The sequence below is a fragment of the Bombus affinis genome, chromosome 1, assembly GCF_024516045.1.
Source record: "Bombus affinis isolate iyBomAffi1 chromosome 1, iyBomAffi1.2, whole genome shotgun sequence".
Lineage (NCBI taxonomy): Eukaryota > Metazoa > Arthropoda > Insecta > Hymenoptera > Apidae > Bombus > Bombus affinis.
In genome coordinates this window covers 7,218,886-7,240,068 of record NC_066344.1, presented here as the reverse complement: position 1 = coordinate 7,240,068, position 21,183 = coordinate 7,218,886, and the positions used below count along the sequence as shown (strand labels likewise).

The window sequence follows — 21,183 nt, the reverse complement described above, 5'->3', positions numbered from 1 at the left end:
TATCGTCGACGACATGATGTTTATTATAAAGAAGATGCTACACCATTTTTTCTTTGGGATATTGTATGAAAGTGCTTCGGCTTGAATAGCACACAATTATCAATTGCTCAATTACAATTGTATAAAAAGTGTAGAAGAGCGTAAAAAATTTTTACATTGTTTTTACAGCATCAATTACATTGACGATTTATATAGAATAACTTACGTGCGACAGTTTATGAAAAATTGCGTGTAATATTACATTTACAAGAAATTGGCTACATAAGAGAAGTCTACGTGTAATCCATATAAATAGAAAATGGTTGTTTTTGGATGCTGCGCAATCACAAAATTATACAAGAATTTAAACTGTCACAAAACGACGGAATGCAAAAGGATTCAATGAATTAAAAGTTTCGTCACTGTTTACAATCATATGTAATATTTTCTTAATAGTCTATTTGCATTTTGTTATAGTAGTTGCAATCAATATGGAAAAGAAGGTGCAGCCTAAACATTTAATGTTCTAAAGGAAACGTAATTAAAAAAGATGAATAAAAAATTATTATAATTATACTAATAATCATTACAGTCCTCCTAATATCAAGTTACTTTCTGCCATTCATACCTTATCCTGTATCCACAAAAAATTTGACCTGATAGTCATGGTCATTAATATTATATATAGGTACTTATTTATAGAATGATCGTTTATTAATATTATGAAATACTTCTATACAATCACAAATGTAACATCTGCTAGGTCAATGAAAAACTGCTAACTTTTTATGCTGCATTACGAATTTCTTATTATGTACATTCCTACATATATGCAGATATCATTTATATTAAATAACTTAAAACTCGATCATCACTATTATTATAAATTTACCGCTTGTCTTTCCTCTAGTTATTTATAGAATATGATGTTTATCCATAAAATGAAATGTAATGGTAAGCATGTATATACATTGCAGCCTCGCATTATTTCGTAATTTTAGTTCCATTAACCACATATCAACAATAATCAGTCAATGGAAATGTATTGCTACATTCTATGTTCTTATGTTAACATTTACTAAGTGACTGATTTAAAAACATGAAGTCAACCTATGTTAATAATATATCCGAATGCATTAGTGACGATCTTGTTCACTTACGATTTTTTAAAGCAAATTTTACTGATAATAAAGTAAAATAATATTTTACATTATTATAATTGTACATTCGCTTCACATTTCACTAAACCACAGAACTACTACTTTTTCATAAATTATTACATACATCTAATGCACTAGTGGCAAAAAATGTTCTTGTACCATGCGTATGGACCACGCTGGCCCCGAAAATTGGCTCCATTGGAGCTATTTACAGAGATCTTAAATAATATTAAACAGTCCTCGCAGTATGTACGGTGTTACTGCGAAACAGATAAAATGTTTGACGATTACGTAGATAGATTTTGTCGCATTTATTTTTCATATTACGAAATTGTCTGTAATATATTTATATTGCCATTGGCTCCATCTTCTTCTTCCTCTTCCTAATATTCAATATTACAATAAATTCACGTCATAATAAATGGCAATTTATGAAGGTGGTAAAAGATTAAATTCACTTACCTCATCAAAACCAAAACAGGTTTCCATTTCCTTCTGTAATTTTGGATCACTTTGTGTGTTCTGAGATGAAGATTTCATAGGCGTTCCTGCTTCGATTTTTAATTCATCCATTTCTATTTCTTCTTCTTCTTCTTCTTCTTCCTCTTCTTCTGCTTCATCTCCTTCTTCGCCTGTACCAGTTACGATCCCACTTTCTTGACTCAAAGGATCTTGCATCATCAAATCTCCGTCTTCACTGGCTACTACGGCCATTTGCTAAACAAAAGTGAAACAATCAGAATTATATTCATATATAAACGTAATAAACTAATATTTTTTTAGCGTTGGTTATAATACACACTTGATCAGTTCCTTGATTGTCAGCTAGTTGTATAACTTCCAATACAACATATTGTTGACCATCACTTCCTTCGACCGCCATCATATCCTCTTCATCTTCTTCTTCATCTTCGTAACCTTTAAGTTTAGTAGCTAAATCACCTGTTATTATAACACAACACATGGATATTAGTCAATGACCTGAATACAGATCATTGAGTAAGTGTCCCTGTGATTACAATATTTTATGATTATTCATTCATTGTATATGTGTAGTACAATTTGCTTCATTCATAAAATTTAAATATTGTTTTAGAAATATCAAATTTGCGACTCATTCCTAATTATACACATATAAATGAACCAAGTTTCCTTGTTCTGCTTCACAAGTTTGATGAAACTTTACCTGTCATGACCTCAACTCTCTGTCCATCTATAATTTGAATCTTCTTCTGTCTGCCCATCTTTAATGCTTGTTGCTTCTCTTGAAGAGATGATTCTGGATCATGAACAGCCATATGTCTAATAAGATTCCCTTTATGCCTGAAAAACAAAATACATAAGCATTCAACTGTATGCTCCTCCATATCTTCACTTGATAAGTGTATCACAAATATTACATACCTAAACGGTCGTTCACATTCAGGGCATTGATGTGTCTTTTCTTGTGGCGGAGGGGGGACATAAGTAGGATTATGATATAAATTATAATGCCGTTTGAGAAGTTGTTTTTGTCTGAATGATTGAAAGCAATGATCACATTGATATGGTTTTTGATCAGTATGAATTAACATGTGGCTCTCGAGATGGCGCTCGGATATAGAAGCATATGGACACAAATCACATTTATAACATTTTTCCCCTTCGTGAGTTTTACTATGCAATTTGTAGCTATATCTACAATGGTAAAATACATTATATGTTTTATGTTTGCAACATATAATATTTTCACTTTTGTAGCTATTATACAGCCCAGTTTTTGCCACATACCTGTCAGGGAATGATTTTCCACAGCGTTTACATTTCAAAGGTTTATCAGAGGTGTGTAATTTTTGTACATGAATTCTGAGATCTGTTTTCCTTCCACACGTCGTTGGACATAATTCACATTGAAACACTGGCTTGTCACCAACTATAACACATATTATTATAACTATAAATAAAAGAAAATTACATAACAAATGTAACAACCTTTAACATATAAAGCATCAACATACCGTTATGTATCAGTTTATGAGCTTTTAAACTATTAGACTGAGTAAACCTTGCCTGACAAAAATCACACTCGTATGGTTTTTCTCCCGTATGTATGCGCAAATGGCGTTTTAGCTTGAAAGTATCAGGACTTGCATATGTACAATGTGGACACTGTAATGTAATAATAATTTTATGGTCGTAATTAACACTTTTTAAAGTATAAGTATACAATATACCTGATATGGACGTTCGCCTGTATGACATCGAATATGACGTTTGAGTTTAGACAATTCAACAGATGCATAGTCACATTCATGACATTTATGTGGCTTTTCATGGGTGTGTCTATATCGAACATGTCTAACAAGTTCACCTACAAATTATTACTAATAATGATTACTATGTTCCTGCACTTCAATGCTACTTGTTTCTTTTAATAATTCAAGGTCAAATGCTTATCAAATGAAAAAAGATATAAAGAGTCCATAAATATTTTGTACTCACCAGAGGTTGTGAATGCACTATCACAAAATTTACAGTGATGTGGCTTGGTCCCAGTATGTGTATTAACATGATTCTGAAGAGAAGCTAGTGTTTTAAATCCTCTTTCACAAACGCTACATTTATGTGGCCTTTCCTCAGAATGTGATTTCATATGTCGTGATAGCAGATAACTATATAATATGCAAATTAAGAAATTGTTTACAAGTTAATCAAATTTTAATTATGGTATAATTTAGAACAAACTAAAAAATTACCGTTTTGGACTTGTGTAGTTACAGTAATTACACATATGAGCTTGAGTAACAGTTTGGGACTTTTTAGGTAAGATTTTTACAATCTTAGTTTTGTCATCTTCTGCTTCTGATTCCACAGGTACTTCATTATCTTCATTATCTTCAAAGTCATAAACTGTAAGATCTTGTTCTCCTTCTCCTTCTTCACCTTCTGTTCCTTCTCGTGCTATTGGTTTGCTTTCCTTATCCTCAGCATCAGGTTGCTGAACTATTAGTACATAACTGACTTCACCAGGATTGGTATCAGATGGTACAATAGTAACTGTTTGATATGCATCTCCAGAGTTGATTACAACCTCATTATTCCCATTACTCGTTACCTGGCCCTATAAAAAACAACATACTTTTATAGTAATGGTATACAGTATGGTATTTCATGAACAAAGATAATTTCCCTTACATCTTCATCACCATCAACATTTTCTAATTCTTCAATTTCATGGTATTGTTCTTCTTGAGGTGCTTCTCCGTCATTATTTACATCTGTTTCTTCTACTTCTTGAATTTGAACCTGTGTCATGACAGGTGTTTCATCATTATTCGCTTGGTAGTAATATTGACCAGATTGGTCAACAAAGTAAGTTCCACCTTCTTCTCCACCAGACAGTCCTTCCACTTGTTGCACTATAAGCTAAAGTTTTAATAGAAGCTTGTTCCTTCTAAGATAAATATAGAAAATTCATTTGAAAATACTAACACTGTACATGTTGTAATTGCTCCCCTTGACCCCCTTCTATTTCTCTATTAAATGTTTCTAAGTATGTCTGTATCTCCGTTACAGATTCCTGCTCCTCTTCTAACTTAATTGTTGCTACGTTAGTTGTCATGGTCAAATCATTAACTCATAGAAGGCTACTTTCTGTCATTAATCTGAAAGGACAAAAGATGTATTTTTTACTGAATGCTTTGTAAATAAAAGTATCATTTTCAAATAGTTTACCATATATTTTACTTTTTGTCATAAAAACATATTGTAATTAGTTATGCATTTGTATATCTTTTTATAAATTTAATGGAGTTATTCTATTGCAAACAAAATTTTATATTTTATGCTAACTACACAATCATCACTTATAGATAACATAGTACTATATATATACATACTATATCTAATTGTGAAGAAGATATTTATCTACATATCTAGTCACTCATTGCAATATGCAGTTCTGGCATTAAAAAGATTTACTTGAGTAAATATTCATGAATATATGGAATCATTTACATAGTTATCGAATTATTACAGAAACGACATAGAGTCGAAACATCACATACATAGAATATGACAATCGTTTCGTAAGAATGCACAAGTGTAATCGGTTTTACTTTCGAGAGCATTCGAAAACACGTGCATGCATTCGGAAATTGCATCGATCACTACTGATATATCAGTGGGAATGCATGAGGCATCATGAGTGGTGCGAAATTAAGGAAAAATAAATATATCCTTGTAAAGAAATTGAAGGTACGGAAGGTACGGATGAACCAGAGGAGACAAGAGCGAATAATTAATAGGATTGACCATGTGTTGGAATCCTCGTAATCGAGCATCGGTGTTATATCATTGGAAAGTCAAACGGAATTGACAGAAGCGACGCATGCTGTCGCGGAACGCCATGTAACACGCGAAGCGGGTAATGCGAACGATGATGACGCCATGGGCAAAATGTGATTGCGCCGTGACGGGTGAAGGAGCGTGTGGAAATGGGTCTCGGGCCTCCAGGGTTCCGTAACCGAGGACTTTTGTCAAACATCGGAGGCTCCGAAGTTGCGCATTCTGTCGGAAAGCTTTTAAGACAACGCGGGTGCTTTCGATTTCAGGACACAGGGGGCATTAACGACAAAAATTTCAGAAAATTATCACCGTCGGCGCTGTCATCAATATGGAGGACGCAACGGAAGGGAATACTGTTCGTTCTGCTACGTGTTGGATATAACTTACCAATCTTTTGCGTTCAGCTCGCGGCCGGCTGGCACAGATCTCTTTAAATACCTTCAAAAATCGTCTTTCTTCACACAGAATCGTGTTTTCACTTTGTGCTAAGATCGCTTACAACTCGAAACCTCTAAATATTCGCTTACCTCGTAAAGTCGAGAAAGTTCGTGTGAGGGCGTTGTGTAAGACCCGGAGGATAATATGGCCGATCGAACTACGAATGTTCAAATGCTGCGCGTTGATAGCTGCGCACTGGCATGCATCACTCGTCATGTTTACACCGGACGACTGTCGTTTTTAGGTACTTCCGGGTAGTAATTTTACCTACATATTACCAATTAACTTTTTCCTTTTTTCATGTATTCAGTTTTCACTCACTGAAGCATGTTTATAAGCATACGGCGGTGAAACTACTTTAATAATACTTTGTTACTAGTAAATGTAGCATTGATAATGCTGAGATGTAAGTTCATGTGATATACTTGCTGGTGAGGTGCATTCGACGAAATAAAAAAAGTCCACCGCCATGCGAAAAGAGCGGGAAAGCCATAGTTAAGGTGGGAGCAAGGATTAAAATCTTAGTGGGGAGACCAACACCTATTTACTTATGCGAAATATCACTTTTTCCTAAATAATTAATAACTTATATACGTTGATGAGAAAATATATACAATGACGATACAATCATATGCTAAGTATTAAAAAATTATATACATATGTATGTGCAATTATTCGAACATTTGTTAGATACAATATTAAAATTTTTTTGTCAAGCATGAGACACAAAAAATGTCTTGACTTTCAATCAGTTTTTTATTGCAACAGTTCTAATCTTATAAGTTTGCATTGAAGTAAACAGATATTACACGTTAGTACACTATATGATATATATAAATTAGTGAGTAAATTAACAAATATGATATTGAAATAAAAGAATACAATGATTTCTAGTAAAAGTATATAATTAAGTAAGAAACTGTTTTTTTTTTTAAATATATAGTTTATTAATACATTTTATAAAATTATCGTGAATGAAATATTTACATATGATATATTATATGAATTTGATATTAACAGTTTTATCATGTATATGTAACAAAAAGGACTTCCCATAATTGTTTTATTAACCAGTTAAAGATATTAGATGAGCTATGTAAATAAAAGGATTAGTTTGAAATAATTTGTATTATTAGATTATAAATTACAAGAAAGATAAATTGTACAAATAGTATGTAGAAATACGTGTAAAACGTTATAAAAATAATTCCAATTGTTATATTTTTTTCTTATAATAATAATATATTTACTTCCTAAATATATTAAATAGTATACATAAACGTCCCAAACTATAACAGTAACTGACTTCTTTTATGTTAATATTGATAACATAAAACATGTTTTATACGTATCTTACATAATTCTTTTTTAACAAAAATAACGAAAAACAAATATAAACTATGAATACGAAAGATCAATGTAAAAATATTAGAGTTATAGCGTAAACATAAATATATAACAATTAAAATTTGTGTTATGTGTATGTAGAAATTAAATAAATTTCTATCTGAACAACCTATATTCCATGCATGTCACAGGCTTGTTGATCCATGGAATTTTTAATATCAACTTTTAAAATATAAATAACTACTATGGCCATTATGATTGTCACTATCATAGAAAAGAATAATAAATGCTTCAAGAAAGCAACATCATTGTACAACTTTATGTGACTATCTTTCAAATGCGCTATCTGTAAGTAACCAATTTATATATTAGTATAGTGTTCATTAATACCATACTTTTAATCACATTATTTTGCCTTACTTTCCGGGAAAGTATATCTATTTGACCAGTTTCTGACAAGCCTGAGGTGGAATGTAATTTTGATGTTTCATTACTTGTAATTCCACCATCGCAACATCTTAATTTATGTTCCTCTGCTGGTTTCTCAGACTGAATAAAACATAAATTAACAATTACACATTAAACGTCTATATAATTAATATATATCGATGTGTTACCTTCCATAGAACTGCTAGTTCTTGGGCCGATGCGTTCGGATCTTTTAATGGAAGGCACATAACTAAGAATTTATCGACATGAAAGGGACTACGCATATTATGTTCTTGCTGTACAACAACTGAAATCGTACGTTGTTCTTGAGGTAATAAAACTCCCGAACTTAGCCGTACTTTGAACTTTCCCGGCGATGTTGTTTTTACCTACATATATAATAGAAAATATTTATGCTATGTTCCATATATATTGTATCGTAAATTTTATCATAGAAGAAAAACTCATCTTACCTTATAAGATAAAGGTTTATCTAGAGTTATATTTTTAATTGTAATTGTTCCACTAATTTCATTTCCTACTTTATTAAATATAAATGCATCTGGTTCAATTGATAATACTGCAGAAGAATAAGTATTATTTGTCAGTATAAGAATCAAAGTAGAGCTTTTGTCTTCGCAAATATTTTCAATATTTACAATAGATGTAAAAATGAATTCTTTCTGACAATGAAATTTCCATTTCACACAAAAATCAGAAAGAATTCTACAGAATCATCTCTACATCTATGATTTAATAACGCCTATAAAAGTATAATTTTACTTACATTGTTCTTCATTTGATTGATCTCCAAAACTAGTTGTAGACTGTTCTGTTAATGGAGAACCTTCTGCAAAATGTACCTATAGTTACATAAAGATAAAAAATTAATTCTCAAAAGAAGTTGTGAATTAATTGACATTTATTTTTCCATTAATTAATTATATACCTTCTTATTATCGAATTTTCCATTTATTGTAGCATCTATATTATTTTGTGCTTCTGGTACAAATTTGAAGGTATATTCGTTACTACCTCCCCAACATGTAAGTATGTCATTAGGTTCTACCAACTCATGTATGTTGCTTTTATGCACAAATTTAATTTTTGGAATTGCCTTAGGTGGCAACCATGACTTTATCATTTTAAATGCAGTGTTTAATATCCATGGCATTTCAAAAATAATGATATAATTCAAAAAATTGGGGTAATAATTTTTACAAAGGTTGATCAGGTACTTGATAAATTCCATATCCATATTTAAAATACCAGTATCTGACATATCAAAGAAAAGTGAAATTTGATTGCCATTAGTTTGTCTGAAATATCATAGAAAAGATAACATTAATTCTGAAAACAAATTGATCTAAATAATTTATTACAGATTATTTAATCTTACCTTTCTAATCTTTCAAACCAATACACAACAAGCTTTTGCAATTGACTAAAGTCTTTACTGCCTTTAGTATGTAACTTACATTTAATAACAAACATTGTTTTACCATCTTTGTCTTTACCATGAATAAAGCACAATCCATTATTTAAATATTCTTTCATCACATTCTCTTCTGTAATCTCTGTAATTAGATAATATTGTAATAGTTTCATTAAAAATTATATAATTTATATATAGCAACTAAAAAAACTGCATATATGAATGTATATTATTCATACCATTTGTACCAAACCTACTCCTCCAGCTGCAAGTCTCCCATAACATATTAAGTGAGTCTTGCATATTGTTTTCATTGTGCTCTAAAAATCTTTTTAACCAATTATTATTGTTTACATTAGCAATATCTACAGGGTGAAATTCTGAAATTGGATTCAATTAAATGATTAATTGAATCATAAATATTTTTATGTGTTATACATTTTATCAATTAAATACATAATAATAAGTGGAACAAAGGCTTCATAAATTATTCATAAAAATGATTCTTATTCTTTCATCGAATACATATTGAAAACATTGCTTTGATATATGACACTAAGCTTAAATTTTACCCTGTGAGTTAATCAGGTTTTTTCAAAATACCATTGGAAAGAAAAAGTACACCTTTTTACGATATGAAAATAAATATACACACTAGGATCTGGTGGTCCCTCGTCAGCCAACTTTTTAAAAAATTTTTCACGAAGTTCCGTAATTAATTCTGTTCGTACTTCCATTTTTGCTTAACCTGCTGATGACTGTGACACTAACACTTTAACCGGCAGTGAACTACTAATACGATAACCAGACACGATAATTGTTTATCCGGATCCGGACATCAGATCTGCGCGCAGAGACACGCGCATACTGTTCGGAATCTTTGGACTTTACACTGAATTAATTGAAATCATACATTCTTTCTTCTATAATTATATGTGAAACACTTTTTTTTAAACCTATACTGACGTAAGAGAACTTGATGTAAAGTTTTACTTTTTTTACGGAAGTGCCACAAAGTCTGATTTGTAAAATATGATCTATGAATAATTTCCTTGTAAACTATTACGTATTGGTTTGCTGTCAGTACGTATATTTATTTAAGCTTGATTTCCATATGCTCACTCTGATATGTACTGCAGAGAAATATACGAGTCATTCGTTAATGAAAATAAATAAAATTCAATGGTATATTAAAATATTAAATGTTACTGTACTACAAGAGAAATTTAAATATTGTAAAATTTATGTTTTATGTATAAGTTTAAAATATGTTTTTTTTTTTAATTATAATCGTTTTAACATCATTGGCAATTGATTTTTAATTACTATATTATTTGTATATATTTGGGTTTATTACTTTTTAAATTTGCTTCGGTCTATGAAAATGAATAGAAAAAAATTTTGAATATAAAACTATTTTTGTTGCACTTATAATTTTACAATAGTCCGTTAATATACACAATAATATTTTGGACTAAAGATTCTAGTAATTAAATTATTAAAGTTACAAACAATAGTTAAAGATAGTAAATTCATAGAACACAGACGCTTTTGAAGAGAAAAAGTAATGAGCTCTATTAATTAATTAAATAGTAGTACTTCTTATGTATAAAATATTTAGCCTTAATTTTCGAAATACTAATCGTGCTTTACGAAGGCACTTAATCGTAATGTCAATTCTAAATATTTTGCTTATAATTGAGATAATTCCAAAAAAAGACGGGAAATGATTTGAAAAACTAGGGACATTTTAATCGACGTTTTAATTGTCGTTATAAAATTCTATTGCATTAGCATTTGTTGATTTCATCCTTCATAAATTCGTCATAAAATTAATTGCACTTAAATCCATAGTTTACTTGTCATGGTGAAATCTGTACTTGATATGTCTATTTCGTTCAGATAAAAAACAAGTTATAGATAGCGAGAATAAAAATCTAATGATATCTGATTTATATAAAACGATAGGAAGGGTGTACTTATGCATAGACGAAGTAATGTTTTCCGATACACGTGCACACAATGGCACACTGTATGCGATGTATAATATATTTATGTGGGCATTAAAATATGCAGCTAGTTTATATCGTATGACAATATGTATATGTATATACAATATTTGACATGTCAAATAATTCACAAATAGTTATTTTCTCCCTTTTACACATATATCTTTCTTGTCAACAAATAACAAAGGCATGAAATATGAAACTTTTAATTTACATGAAACAAAATTCTCGAAATACACGCGGTTGACTATTATGCAGCTTTTCTTTTTTAACAAGATTCTTTAGTCAACCCATGTTAACATAGAATTGTACAAAACGATTGGTATTTTTCTCATACCGGTATATTACTTCCATCATGGTAGCAATCATGATACTGCCTTGATAGAACACGTTTCAGTATTATTACAATAGAGGTGGATACTTTTGTGTGTGTGTATATATAACTCAGTTTATACTAAACTACTGTCATTAAAAATCATATATATGCATGTATATATCCACACACATATTGTAATATGTTTTTATATATATATAAATACATGTGGGGCCATCCCATTTTTTAATCTATCGTAGTCCACTCTTATATTAATAAAGGCATACTAAAAATTGAACAAGCATACTAAGGCATGTATTTCTTACAATGATTTATATTAAGATTCTTGAAACTGCATAAAAATTCTATTAAAAAATTAATTAGCATATACAATTCAATGATTTGTATATACAATTATGCTATAATTGGGACAGAACTATTGATATTACGTTATATATCGTGCCTGTATCTTAACATATTTTATTAATGATATTTATTGCAAATATTAATAAAAATCTTCTGCTGAAAAAATCACATTTTCTCAAAAATTATGTCGATAATAGTGTATTATATATAAAAGCGTTCCTCCCAGTGCCTTTACCGTATTAGTTGCAGACTAGTTGAATGGATTAAAATAGGGCAGCCATTATGAGTATATGTATATCCATTTCAGATTTAGAAAACTCTCATCTGACAGAAATTGACCATTTGAGAGGTTTGATAATATAACACAAAAGATTTTGATAAAGATCTTTGAGAATATAACACATAATACGGTTGTATAAAATATTCTGAACACTGTAACATTCAGATGCTGTTCAAGAATATACCGCAGATAAATATTCAGTTATTAAACTGTCCATTTATAAATATCCATTTTATATGGTTGTATTATTCTGTTTTATATTATTTTTTTCTGTTTAATTATTTCAAGTCTGTCCCATTAGACACCACTGTATGTTATCTATAGCTCTTGATAATTTGAAATTTTGATCGATAATTGGCTACTTATTCAATTTAATCATCCGCATTATTTATAGGTATCCAAAATATTTACAACTTTACTTGCAGATGTTTCGATATTTTGTAGTTCCTAAAATTCAATCTCTCTTTACAGTAGAAGAGGAGTTTCGTTTAAAACTACTAGTTCCGTGCGAAGTTATTACCCATTCTCTGAATTGAATAGTAAAACTTCCATTGACTTCAGTAACTGTTTTGCATGCAAAAATTCAGTTACTTTCAGAATTAACTTCTTTTGCACCTTCACCATCTCCTTCTTCGCGTGTCATGCTTTCTATTGGCGCCTGTGCATCCTCTACATTGGTAATGTTAGTGGATGGCAATTGTCCTGATTGGACTGATGGAGTTACGGATGGTGGACCGTTCTGAGCAGCTCCTTGTGGGAATCCTGTTTCTGCTGATACTAAATGCGATGGCATATGTGGTGAAGCGGTTTGAGATTTCCTACTTTTTTCTCCCTTTCTCCATAACGTTATTTCCTAAAAAAATGTAATTGTAAAAAGTATCTCAATAAGAAGTTAGTATATCAGAGGCTTATTATTTAACTTACTTGTTGTTTGAAATATCTACGATCTTCCTCATCCATGAGAACTAAATTAAGATAATATCTAACACTGAATTTTTTATTGATGTCACGCATTGTAGGTGTCAAATCATAGCCTGCTAGAAAGACTCTTATTGGAATAGACTCGCCTCGGACTGGTGCTCCATCCATTATTTCATATTTCGCTATAGTTTCATTTTCCGTAAATGTATGTGGACCTGCAAATATATATTCTATTTATAATAGTATTCAAATAATAAGAAAGATTATTATGAATATTTTTATGAGAAGAAAGATCTAAAAATTATACTGTACCAGAACCGGTAGTTTCCCGTTTTATTATAGCAATTTCCATGTGTTTAATTTTTATTCTAACCAAAAGAAAATATATTTTCCCAACAATAACATCTTTTAAATGATATCTGAAAAGATATAAGTGTAAGTTAATCTTTAAACTCAATATTAGGCATTAAGAGTTACATAATTAAACTTTACATCAAAGCAACTTACTTGCTTTTATTATACTCAAATTCAATATGCAAACAGTCTTCAATTCCAACTTCCATTTTAATAGGATTGTTCATATCTGGATAGGAACTAAGAGTGTGGACAACTAATTCAAGTTCTTTAACAATATCACTAAGTCTTCGAACAATTGTAACTTTGAGAAAATATCTTAGTCGTACATTAGATCCTGTGTAACTTTCAAATGGTTTTTCTACATTTGCGAATTCAAAAGTATATACTGTGTTATGAGTTAGTTCTCCTGGCCTAGCTAATTCCTTAACTAGACTTGTAAACTCATGATGATTTCCTCTATCATAATATAATTCAATTTGCCCAATAAATTCTACTTTTACACCTTGATGCTCCAATTTACCAGCTTTCCTCAGACTAATATTAATCTGCAAATAATATTGTATTAATTAATATGACCTTATTTGCTTCTCAAGAAGGATTTGAACTACATTATGACATTATCTACTAAAAGTCATGTTTCACAAAAAGGAGATTATTTTTAAATATATTCTATTATAGTTCTATGGTTTGAATTTATCAAATTAAATAAGATAATTATATTTACTTAAAGATATTAAAACATATCTGTCTTTCTCTTATACATATACCCATATACATTAAATACTGTAATTTTTTGGAGTATATGCATATATAACAATATTAGTGTGCGAAAATAAATAAATTATTAAATATTAATATAAATAATTAATATAGAATAGCGTAATGTTGAGTATTTCTTATTTTATCTTTTATGGCTATTGGTCTAGAGTTTACGAATAAACACCGTAGGTTATGGATTACATTCTGTACAAATATTTCATTTAGTTTATTTATATTTATTCGTTTAAAAAAATATTTTTACCTTTCCAGAAACGGTTTCACCGTCATAGTATAACAAGTGGCGCTCTTTTTTACCATCTTCAGATTTAATGTCTGCAGTCTTCCTGGTTTCTGCACCATCCAAAGTAATCTCTATATCAGCCGACTGACCAAACCCAAAGAAACTCTACAAAAAAAAAATAAAGTAGATACATCGGGAATATCTTATAATTTCGTAACGAATGATTTAACTGTTCTAAGACGAAGAATCTACTAATCAAAAAGTAACATACCATTTTTCGTACAAAAGTTTGAGCTTGTATAAATTATCGCACGTTCTATCGTAATCGTATTCGCGTTAACAAGACCAACGTGTGAAATCAATGAAAAATCCTCGAAGGCAACATTTTTTCACGTAGAAACGAGAAAAGTTGTATTATTTTTTGCTCGCTTCCTCCCAAAAGTCACAAGTAGCCAATATGGCTGCGCACTGTAGCCCCCACCCTTACCATGTACTGTCAAACTTGCAGTCGCGTGTAAGAATGCGGTAGACAACGTTCGAACCGGTAATATCTAGTATTATTTACATTCATTTTTTATTTCTTTTTAACATTCGTTATTGTCAATTGTATAAGACAATGGATTTAGGTTTCGATTATTTCCCTTAAAAACATCTGTTCGTTCGAATGTCAGGTGCGTGGTGCGTTCGTAATGCTGTTCAATGGCGAATAATCGGTGACGTTTAGAAATCAAGTTATCATAATCTACACGTGATAACATGTTCAAGTTCCGTTTTCAGTTCATTTACTTTGCACTGCGTTTAAATCGGTGTAAACATACGACAGTTGGATACTTGAGAGAACTTTTATATTAATAACATAATTATTTAGTAACGAATCTACTACTTAGACTAATTAAGAAAAAGCTGAGGACGAAAAAATCAATTTTGTTACTTCATATTCATCGTAAACACGTTAAATGTATCATAATGAAAAAAAATTGAAATAAAAGTTGATGCAAATCATCCGATTCTGGTGAATCTGTAAGAAGAAATCTGTGAATACTAGTTATGAGGTTAGATCCTATGTTATTTCCATGTTATTTAATAGTATAAATTTGTTTTAATGGATGATTGATTTCTCACAAATCACAAACAAAATATAATACGCCATATAAAATTTACTAATATTTGGGTTAATTTTTATTTCAAGCAAAGAACCATGGTTGAAATTTCTTTGTGTGATTAACAGTGAAAAATTTAGTAAATAGCAATAAATCATGGATTATGACTATATGTCTTTTCATAGAGAAAAGGATGTTCACAATAAATGTTATGGTGGAAGATTGTGGTGTATAAAAGTATGTACACACAAATATTTTATGGTATTAAATAATATGTAATTAAATAATTGAAATATTCTTTATGCATATTAAGTATTCTTTAATTGATTTTATGTTGTAGGATATATGTGGAATTATATGTGCAATTTTAACCTGGTTGTTAATAATTTATGCAGAGTTTGTAGTAATGGCAGTTATCCTTATTCCCACAATAAATACTTTATACTCTAGTTTAAACACTGCAATATTTCAGTCATTAACTTTCTTGGCTTTTGCATCTCATTTAAGGACAATGTTCACAGATCCAGTAAGACACGAAAACATGGAGCTAACATATTTGAAACATACTAGTAATATGGCTTAAACATATTTATAGGGTGCTGTTCTGAAAGGAAATGCTACCAAGGAAATGATTGAACAAATGGGATTTAGGGATGGACAAGTCATATTTAAGTGTCCTAAATGTTGTTCTATTAAGCCTGATAGAGCACATCATTGTTCTGTGTGCCAAAGGTAAATTTATAACATTTGTAATATCTTAGTTACGAATACATAGAAAAATGACAGATATTTTAAATATTTTATTTATAGATGTATTAGAAAAATGGATCATCATTGTCCATGGGTTAATAATTGTGTTGGGGAAAATAATCAAAAGTATTTTGTTCTTTTTACTGTAAGTCTTGCTATATAAATATGTAAAGTGATAACACGAAGCATCATCTGTATTATGTAATTTATTTTAGTTCTATATAGCAGCAATGTCATTGCATTCTTTATTGCTATGTATACAACAATTTACTACATGCATAAGACAAGAGTGGAAAGAATGTTCTACATTTAATCCACCTGCAACAGTGGTACTATTACTTTGCTTGGCATTTGAAGCCCTATTATTTGCCATTTTCACGGCTGTAATGTTAGGGACACAATTACAAGCAATTTGGAATGATGAAACTGTATGTACACGATAATTAAATAAAAAATTAATTGTAATTTCAAATTGATTACTTATTTATATCATTTTTATAGGGTATTGAGCAACTTAAAAAAGAAGAAGCCAGGTGGGTTCGTAATAGTAGATGGAAATCCATTCAAGCTGTCTTTGGAAGATTTTCGATTGCTTGGTTCTCACCCTTTACTTCTCCTCCAAAAGGAAAGACAAAGCAAGATTCTTATTTATATTCCGTATAACATGCATCCCAGGGATATTTAATATTTGTAAATGTAAAATAATTGTGATGCATCATGAATTCATGTACCAGCAAAGGAAATGTCTATAATCTTGTACTGTTATTTAACATTTTATTATTTCATTGCGACGATTTGTGAGAGATACTTAAACAAAACGAACATCCAACATATATATTATAATTAAAATTTGTAAACTTGTAAGCATATGATAAGATATGCTTCTTGTAAAGCTTCTTGTATTAAAACATTTTATTATTGATCGTAATAGCGACAGCGCCAAGTTACTTTTTATCCATCAATATCTACGCATAATACTGGGACTTGTTTATCGTACTAGCATAATTTATATCGTGAAAGTTAATATATATAAAACTATGTGCGATTGTGTATTATATGTGACGAGTAATATGCGGAACATGACATTAAGTTTATCATATCATGAGTTTTAAGCGATTCGAAGAGTTAATGGATCGACGTTTTGCACTGTTTTAGAGAATATATATTGCACATTGTGATAGTAACGTACTACTTACATTTACAAATAATTTATATGATATGATATGTAACAAAAAAGAAAAGGTTCTATAAGATAAATCTTATTTTTTTCGATTATAAGCATATTATAGTTTAATTACATTTTCTTATTCTTCGATACTGTATTTCTACGACGATACCTGATTTTTTTGTACAGTTTGTACAAATACAATTTCTTACGTCTACCAACACTGTTCTTGTTTGTCTTTATATAAATTATGCAGTTTCTTGTTCGTTATCTATTATTTTTTTCTCAGCACAAACTTTTTTTTATTTACGAAACCTATGTCCAATGCCAGTGGCAAAATCCAGGATTGCACGTTTTCCAATTCTGTCGGCTTCCGTTTCTGCAGGCCTCGAGGTTGCTCTTGGTCTTCAGGGTGGGGACGCTTGGCAGTGGCAAGGTCGTTAAATGTGTGCAGGTAGAGGAAACGTCTCTTTAAACTGTTGTGTGCAGAGCGGCTTTCACTTTTGCTACGACCACGTTCGGTAAGTTTCAACTATGAAAACTCGTAGTTTAGCAATCTTTTTATGATAAAGAACTTCTTACAGTAGACTTAATATCTCGACTTAAATTCAATATAGAATTTACGTTGCTGTTTCATCCTTTTCTTTCCTCGCGAGCGGTTTCAATTGTTACTGACTCACAGAAAAGTGAAAGTAGATTTTGCAATTACTTACACTTAGTTTAGTTGAATTAATGACGCGTTAAAGTTAATTAAGATCTAATTAAATTAATTATGAGTATTTTTATCCCTTTGATAACTTCCTGTATCGCGATTTTGTAAACGTCGAAATAGAAGAGTTCAATAAGTAAGTTAAATATATCTTTACTTTTAGTTATTAAGCATGCACTATAAACTCTTTTTAATCGTGTGTATAATAAAAGAAAACGGGCAGATGTAATGAGAAAGAACATAAACCTGTTGCGTGTTCGTGAAATAAATGACGAATCAGTGCGTAGATCACAATTGGTTAGTTTTTTTATCGATTACATACACTGATCGAAGGAAAGATAAGTAGAAAACACGTACCATTGCGAACAATCAGAAAACAATATCGTTTAGATATAAAGTATACGGTTACGTATGTTAATTCGATAGAAGTCGTGTAATCTTGTCATCGATGTAGTATCTGTGTTATTCACCTGGAACAAATTAATTGTATACTTTGATCTGTGTAAATATTTGGATTGACCAAGAATAGAACAGAATATATTGTCTCGAGGGAATGTCTCCTGTTGATTCAAGTATCGAATAAATAAATAAATTTGTGAAATCTTCGCAACTACAAAGTTTTCTAGGACATTAAAATATAACTCAGTTGGTTGCTTCGTATCGCGGCCGTGTCATTACAAATTATTTCAAATAACTTTAATTATATGATTTAGAGCTTTCGTATCTTTTATAGCGGCATAACTGCAATTTTATTCATTCGCTAGTTTTCACTTTATACCTAGAACATTCTTCGTCATTTCAGCGCTTTGGTCCACTTAGAATACAGATCGAAGTATGGCAGCAAACCTTCTTACCTTGTTCACGGTACGTACCTTTACTTCCACTATATCAAGACATTTTAATAATTTATCTTATTATTTCCAATCACTTATTTCGAAGAGGACAAATTAGATGAACGAGTGTTTGTTAAGTTATAGAACTTTATGTAATAGTTACTTACATATACTACAAAGTCTCGTCTATTTATGATTCCAGTGTTTTTCTCTTTTAATTTCTTTGGCGTCGAATGGGGTGGCTTACGATCCGAACGACAAATCGCTGAAGGATATTCTGTTACCGGAAGGACAGTTCGAGGCATTCTACTTGAAAGGGTCGCAGGAGGAAGAACAGAACGCCGTAAGGCCTCCGCATTTGCATGGCTCGTTTCATCAGTACAAGAATCCCGCCCTAGTCAGCGCACCGAACAGCGCTGCGTACGGTTTTCGCTTCGATGGAAAGCGCCGTTTCAATTACAATTAAACGAATCTATCGAGATTTGCAATTGAATATAATGCCACGCACAGAGAATCTTCGCTGCGTTCGTAGCGTTCCGTGATATGACTCTATTATCTCTCTATTATCATTTAGTTGTATTATGCATTAGAGAGATGCTATTTATTCAATTGCAGCGACCAAGTTTCACGATTAGATCCCTCCTTCCTTTTTTTCTTTTTTCTTCAGGTATATATTACTTCATTATCGAAACCGTGAAAAAAGCTTAAGTCGTTTCGCAGTATGGCTATCGAAACTTTTACGGCTAATTGGGAAAAGTTTAACGATAAACTATCTGTGTGCGTAAGAAACATCACCGACATCGAAGTCAAATTCTTGGAATTACAGCTATACTTTCGATAATTGAAAATAAATTACTCTTAAATTATATCATATAAAGAAACGACAATATGTATCAAATTCCGTGATCTACGACAATTTACTGAGATGTAGAACGCACGATTTAATTGGAAATAATAATAAAAAAAAAACAAACCCTCTGTACATCGCATTAAATTCAATTATGTACTTCGCAATTTTCCAGTTTTCCCTGTCATCGAGACGTTCTGCGGGACATTTCCCAGGGGACCTTTTTTTTTTGTTTTATTAAAAACAAGAAATTGTCGGACGCGATCCACATTCATTTTCAACAATTCCTTATTATACCAGTTTTTACTCTCTGCCGAGCAATCATCTCGTCGGCGTACCTCTAATAAACCTTCTTAACAAGTAATTAACTATTTGTTTTTATCCTTCTCTGTTCGATTCACCATTCGTTATGGTTATGGTATTGCGATACGGGTATTTGTTTACTAGTTTCTTAGGACAGGTATGCTGCCGCTTTCATTTCTATCAATCGTCGTTTGAAACAGATATCTCGGGATGCGTGAGCGAGTACTTGAAAGTTTGGCTTTTTATCATCACCATTTCTAAATAACAGACGAATGGATACATTACTTAAATAGAAATACGCGCTTGCATTCGTTCGTGCAACTGAAAATATCTTAAACAGGGAAATTCACTTTCATTGAAATACTGCGTTTAGTAGTGGAATCTGAGAGAATGCAATGAAATTATTTGTAATTTATGAGCACACCGTCGCTTTATATATAAATGAAAAAGAAAACTAATTCATTATCGTCGTTAACTATAGTGCGTCTACTCGCGGTTCTTTCGCGAAAGATAATTCGCGCAGGCTGTTTTTCTAGATTTTTTCCAAAAAAGATCTTTTGTATAAGAAACTTTGTCGAATAGAACCGTATGGTCTTTCGACCCAATAAGATTCTTTTTCTTTTATTATCAAATTTTTGTCATATCGGAAAGTTCCAACACGATTTCAAAGCTAGAAGAAAATTTCTGATCTTAACATTCCGTACTATCTTACCTTTTGTGAAACAGGGATTGTTTCGTTAATTTATTTTTTCGTTGTAATTATAAAATAGTACGTTCGATATTTTTCTTACAGAAATTACAAGGCGATTTCAAAACGATTTTTCATCTTGGCATTCCTGACGACTTTCTTCTTTATGGGACAGAGATCGTTCTTTCAATTTGTATTTTTCTTTTTTTTCATAGGCAAATCCTCATCTCGCCACTTTATTTTTCACGAAACAGAGATCTTTCCCTATTTAATAAGATACACAAATTTAAAAGTAACCAAATCTAAATTTCGTAAACGCTTCGTGGCTCGAAAAATTTATTAATTATCATCGCGCGTGTCTTATGGTTGCAAAGTGGTAGCGTGTGATGCGCACCAATTCCTGGTGAGTCGGCACGAAACAGGTAAGA

General features: G+C 31.0%; 5 protein-coding genes and 1 long non-coding RNA gene across 12 annotated transcripts; 3 read left to right on the top strand and 3 right to left on the bottom strand.

Annotated features, from left to right (window-relative positions):
* Window positions 1-6,217, bottom strand: LOC126918949 (transcriptional repressor CTCF-like). 5 transcript variants are annotated; one of them, XM_050727566.1, is made up of 13 exons: window positions 5,853-6,217; window positions 4,611-4,783; window positions 4,314-4,537; window positions 3,875-4,239; window positions 3,621-3,790; window positions 3,353-3,489; window positions 3,137-3,287; window positions 2,910-3,051; window positions 2,544-2,816; window positions 2,326-2,462; window positions 1,942-2,081; window positions 1,602-1,856; window positions 1-1,522 (listed from the first exon to the last, which is right to left on the bottom strand). In XM_050727566.1, exons 2-13 carry the CDS (start codon window positions 4,738-4,740, stop codon window positions 1,463-1,465), a joined length of 2,184 nt encoding a protein of 727 aa, XP_050583523.1. In that variant the 5' UTR covers window positions 4,741-4,783; window positions 5,853-6,217; the 3' UTR covers window positions 1-1,462. The 5 variants fall into 5 exon arrangements, with proteins under 5 accessions (XP_050583523.1, XP_050583551.1, XP_050583542.1 ...); XM_050727594.1 differs by having other exon boundaries at window positions 1,942-2,057; XM_050727585.1 differs by having other exon boundaries at window positions 5,993-6,217.
* On the top strand, window positions 6,003-7,567 carry LOC126919113 (uncharacterized). Its single transcript, XR_007711509.1, has 2 exons — window positions 6,003-6,147; window positions 6,214-7,567. It is a non-coding gene; the product is annotated as an uncharacterized LOC126919113 (long non-coding RNA).
* Window positions 7,284-10,231, bottom strand: LOC126919005 (motile sperm domain-containing protein 2-like). Of its 2 annotated transcripts, none has more exons than XM_050727696.1 (9): window positions 9,739-10,231; window positions 9,354-9,494; window positions 9,079-9,256; window positions 8,629-8,998; window positions 8,467-8,542; window positions 8,153-8,259; window positions 7,868-8,068; window positions 7,671-7,799; window positions 7,284-7,596 (listed from the first exon to the last, which is right to left on the bottom strand). In XM_050727696.1, the coding sequence occupies exons 2-9, from the start codon at window positions 9,415-9,417 to the stop codon at window positions 7,420-7,422; spliced, it is 1,302 nt and encodes a 433-aa protein (XP_050583653.1). In that variant the 5' UTR covers window positions 9,418-9,494; window positions 9,739-10,231; the 3' UTR covers window positions 7,284-7,419. The 2 variants fall into 2 exon arrangements, with proteins under 2 accessions (XP_050583653.1, XP_050583644.1); XM_050727687.1 differs by having other exon boundaries at window positions 9,770-10,230.
* Window positions 10,232-11,109: 878 nt separating this feature from the next.
* On the bottom strand, window positions 11,110-14,821 carry LOC126919045 (vacuolar protein sorting-associated protein 26B-like). The gene is made up of 6 exons (XM_050727733.1): window positions 14,632-14,821; window positions 14,382-14,525; window positions 13,511-13,905; window positions 13,316-13,422; window positions 13,007-13,218; window positions 11,110-12,935 (listed from the first exon to the last, which is right to left on the bottom strand). The coding sequence occupies exons 1-6, from the start codon at window positions 14,632-14,634 to the stop codon at window positions 12,666-12,668; spliced, it is 1,131 nt and encodes a 376-aa protein (XP_050583690.1). The 5' UTR covers window positions 14,635-14,821; the 3' UTR covers window positions 11,110-12,665.
* A 55-nt stretch (window positions 14,822-14,876) lies between these two features.
* On the top strand, window positions 14,877-17,598 carry LOC126919052 (palmitoyltransferase ZDHHC3). Of its 2 annotated transcripts, XM_050727746.1 has the most exons (8): window positions 14,878-15,031; window positions 15,138-15,412; window positions 15,550-15,697; window positions 15,801-15,986; window positions 16,056-16,192; window positions 16,271-16,355; window positions 16,426-16,638; window positions 16,712-17,598. In XM_050727746.1, exons 3-8 carry the CDS (start codon window positions 15,617-15,619, stop codon window positions 16,871-16,873), a joined length of 864 nt encoding a protein of 287 aa, XP_050583703.1. In that variant the 5' UTR covers window positions 14,878-15,031; window positions 15,138-15,412; window positions 15,550-15,616; the 3' UTR covers window positions 16,874-17,598. The 2 variants fall into 2 exon arrangements, with proteins under 2 accessions (XP_050583702.1, XP_050583703.1); XM_050727745.1 differs by having other exon boundaries at window positions 14,877-15,412.
* A 191-nt stretch (window positions 17,599-17,789) lies between these two features.
* Window positions 17,790-20,170, top strand: LOC126919096 (uncharacterized). Its single transcript, XM_050727784.1, has 3 exons — window positions 17,790-17,896; window positions 18,887-18,948; window positions 19,120-20,170. Exons 2-3 carry the CDS (start codon window positions 18,919-18,921, stop codon window positions 19,381-19,383), a joined length of 294 nt encoding a protein of 97 aa, XP_050583741.1. The 5' UTR covers window positions 17,790-17,896; window positions 18,887-18,918; the 3' UTR covers window positions 19,384-20,170.
* Window positions 20,171-21,183: the final 1,013 nt, after the last annotated feature.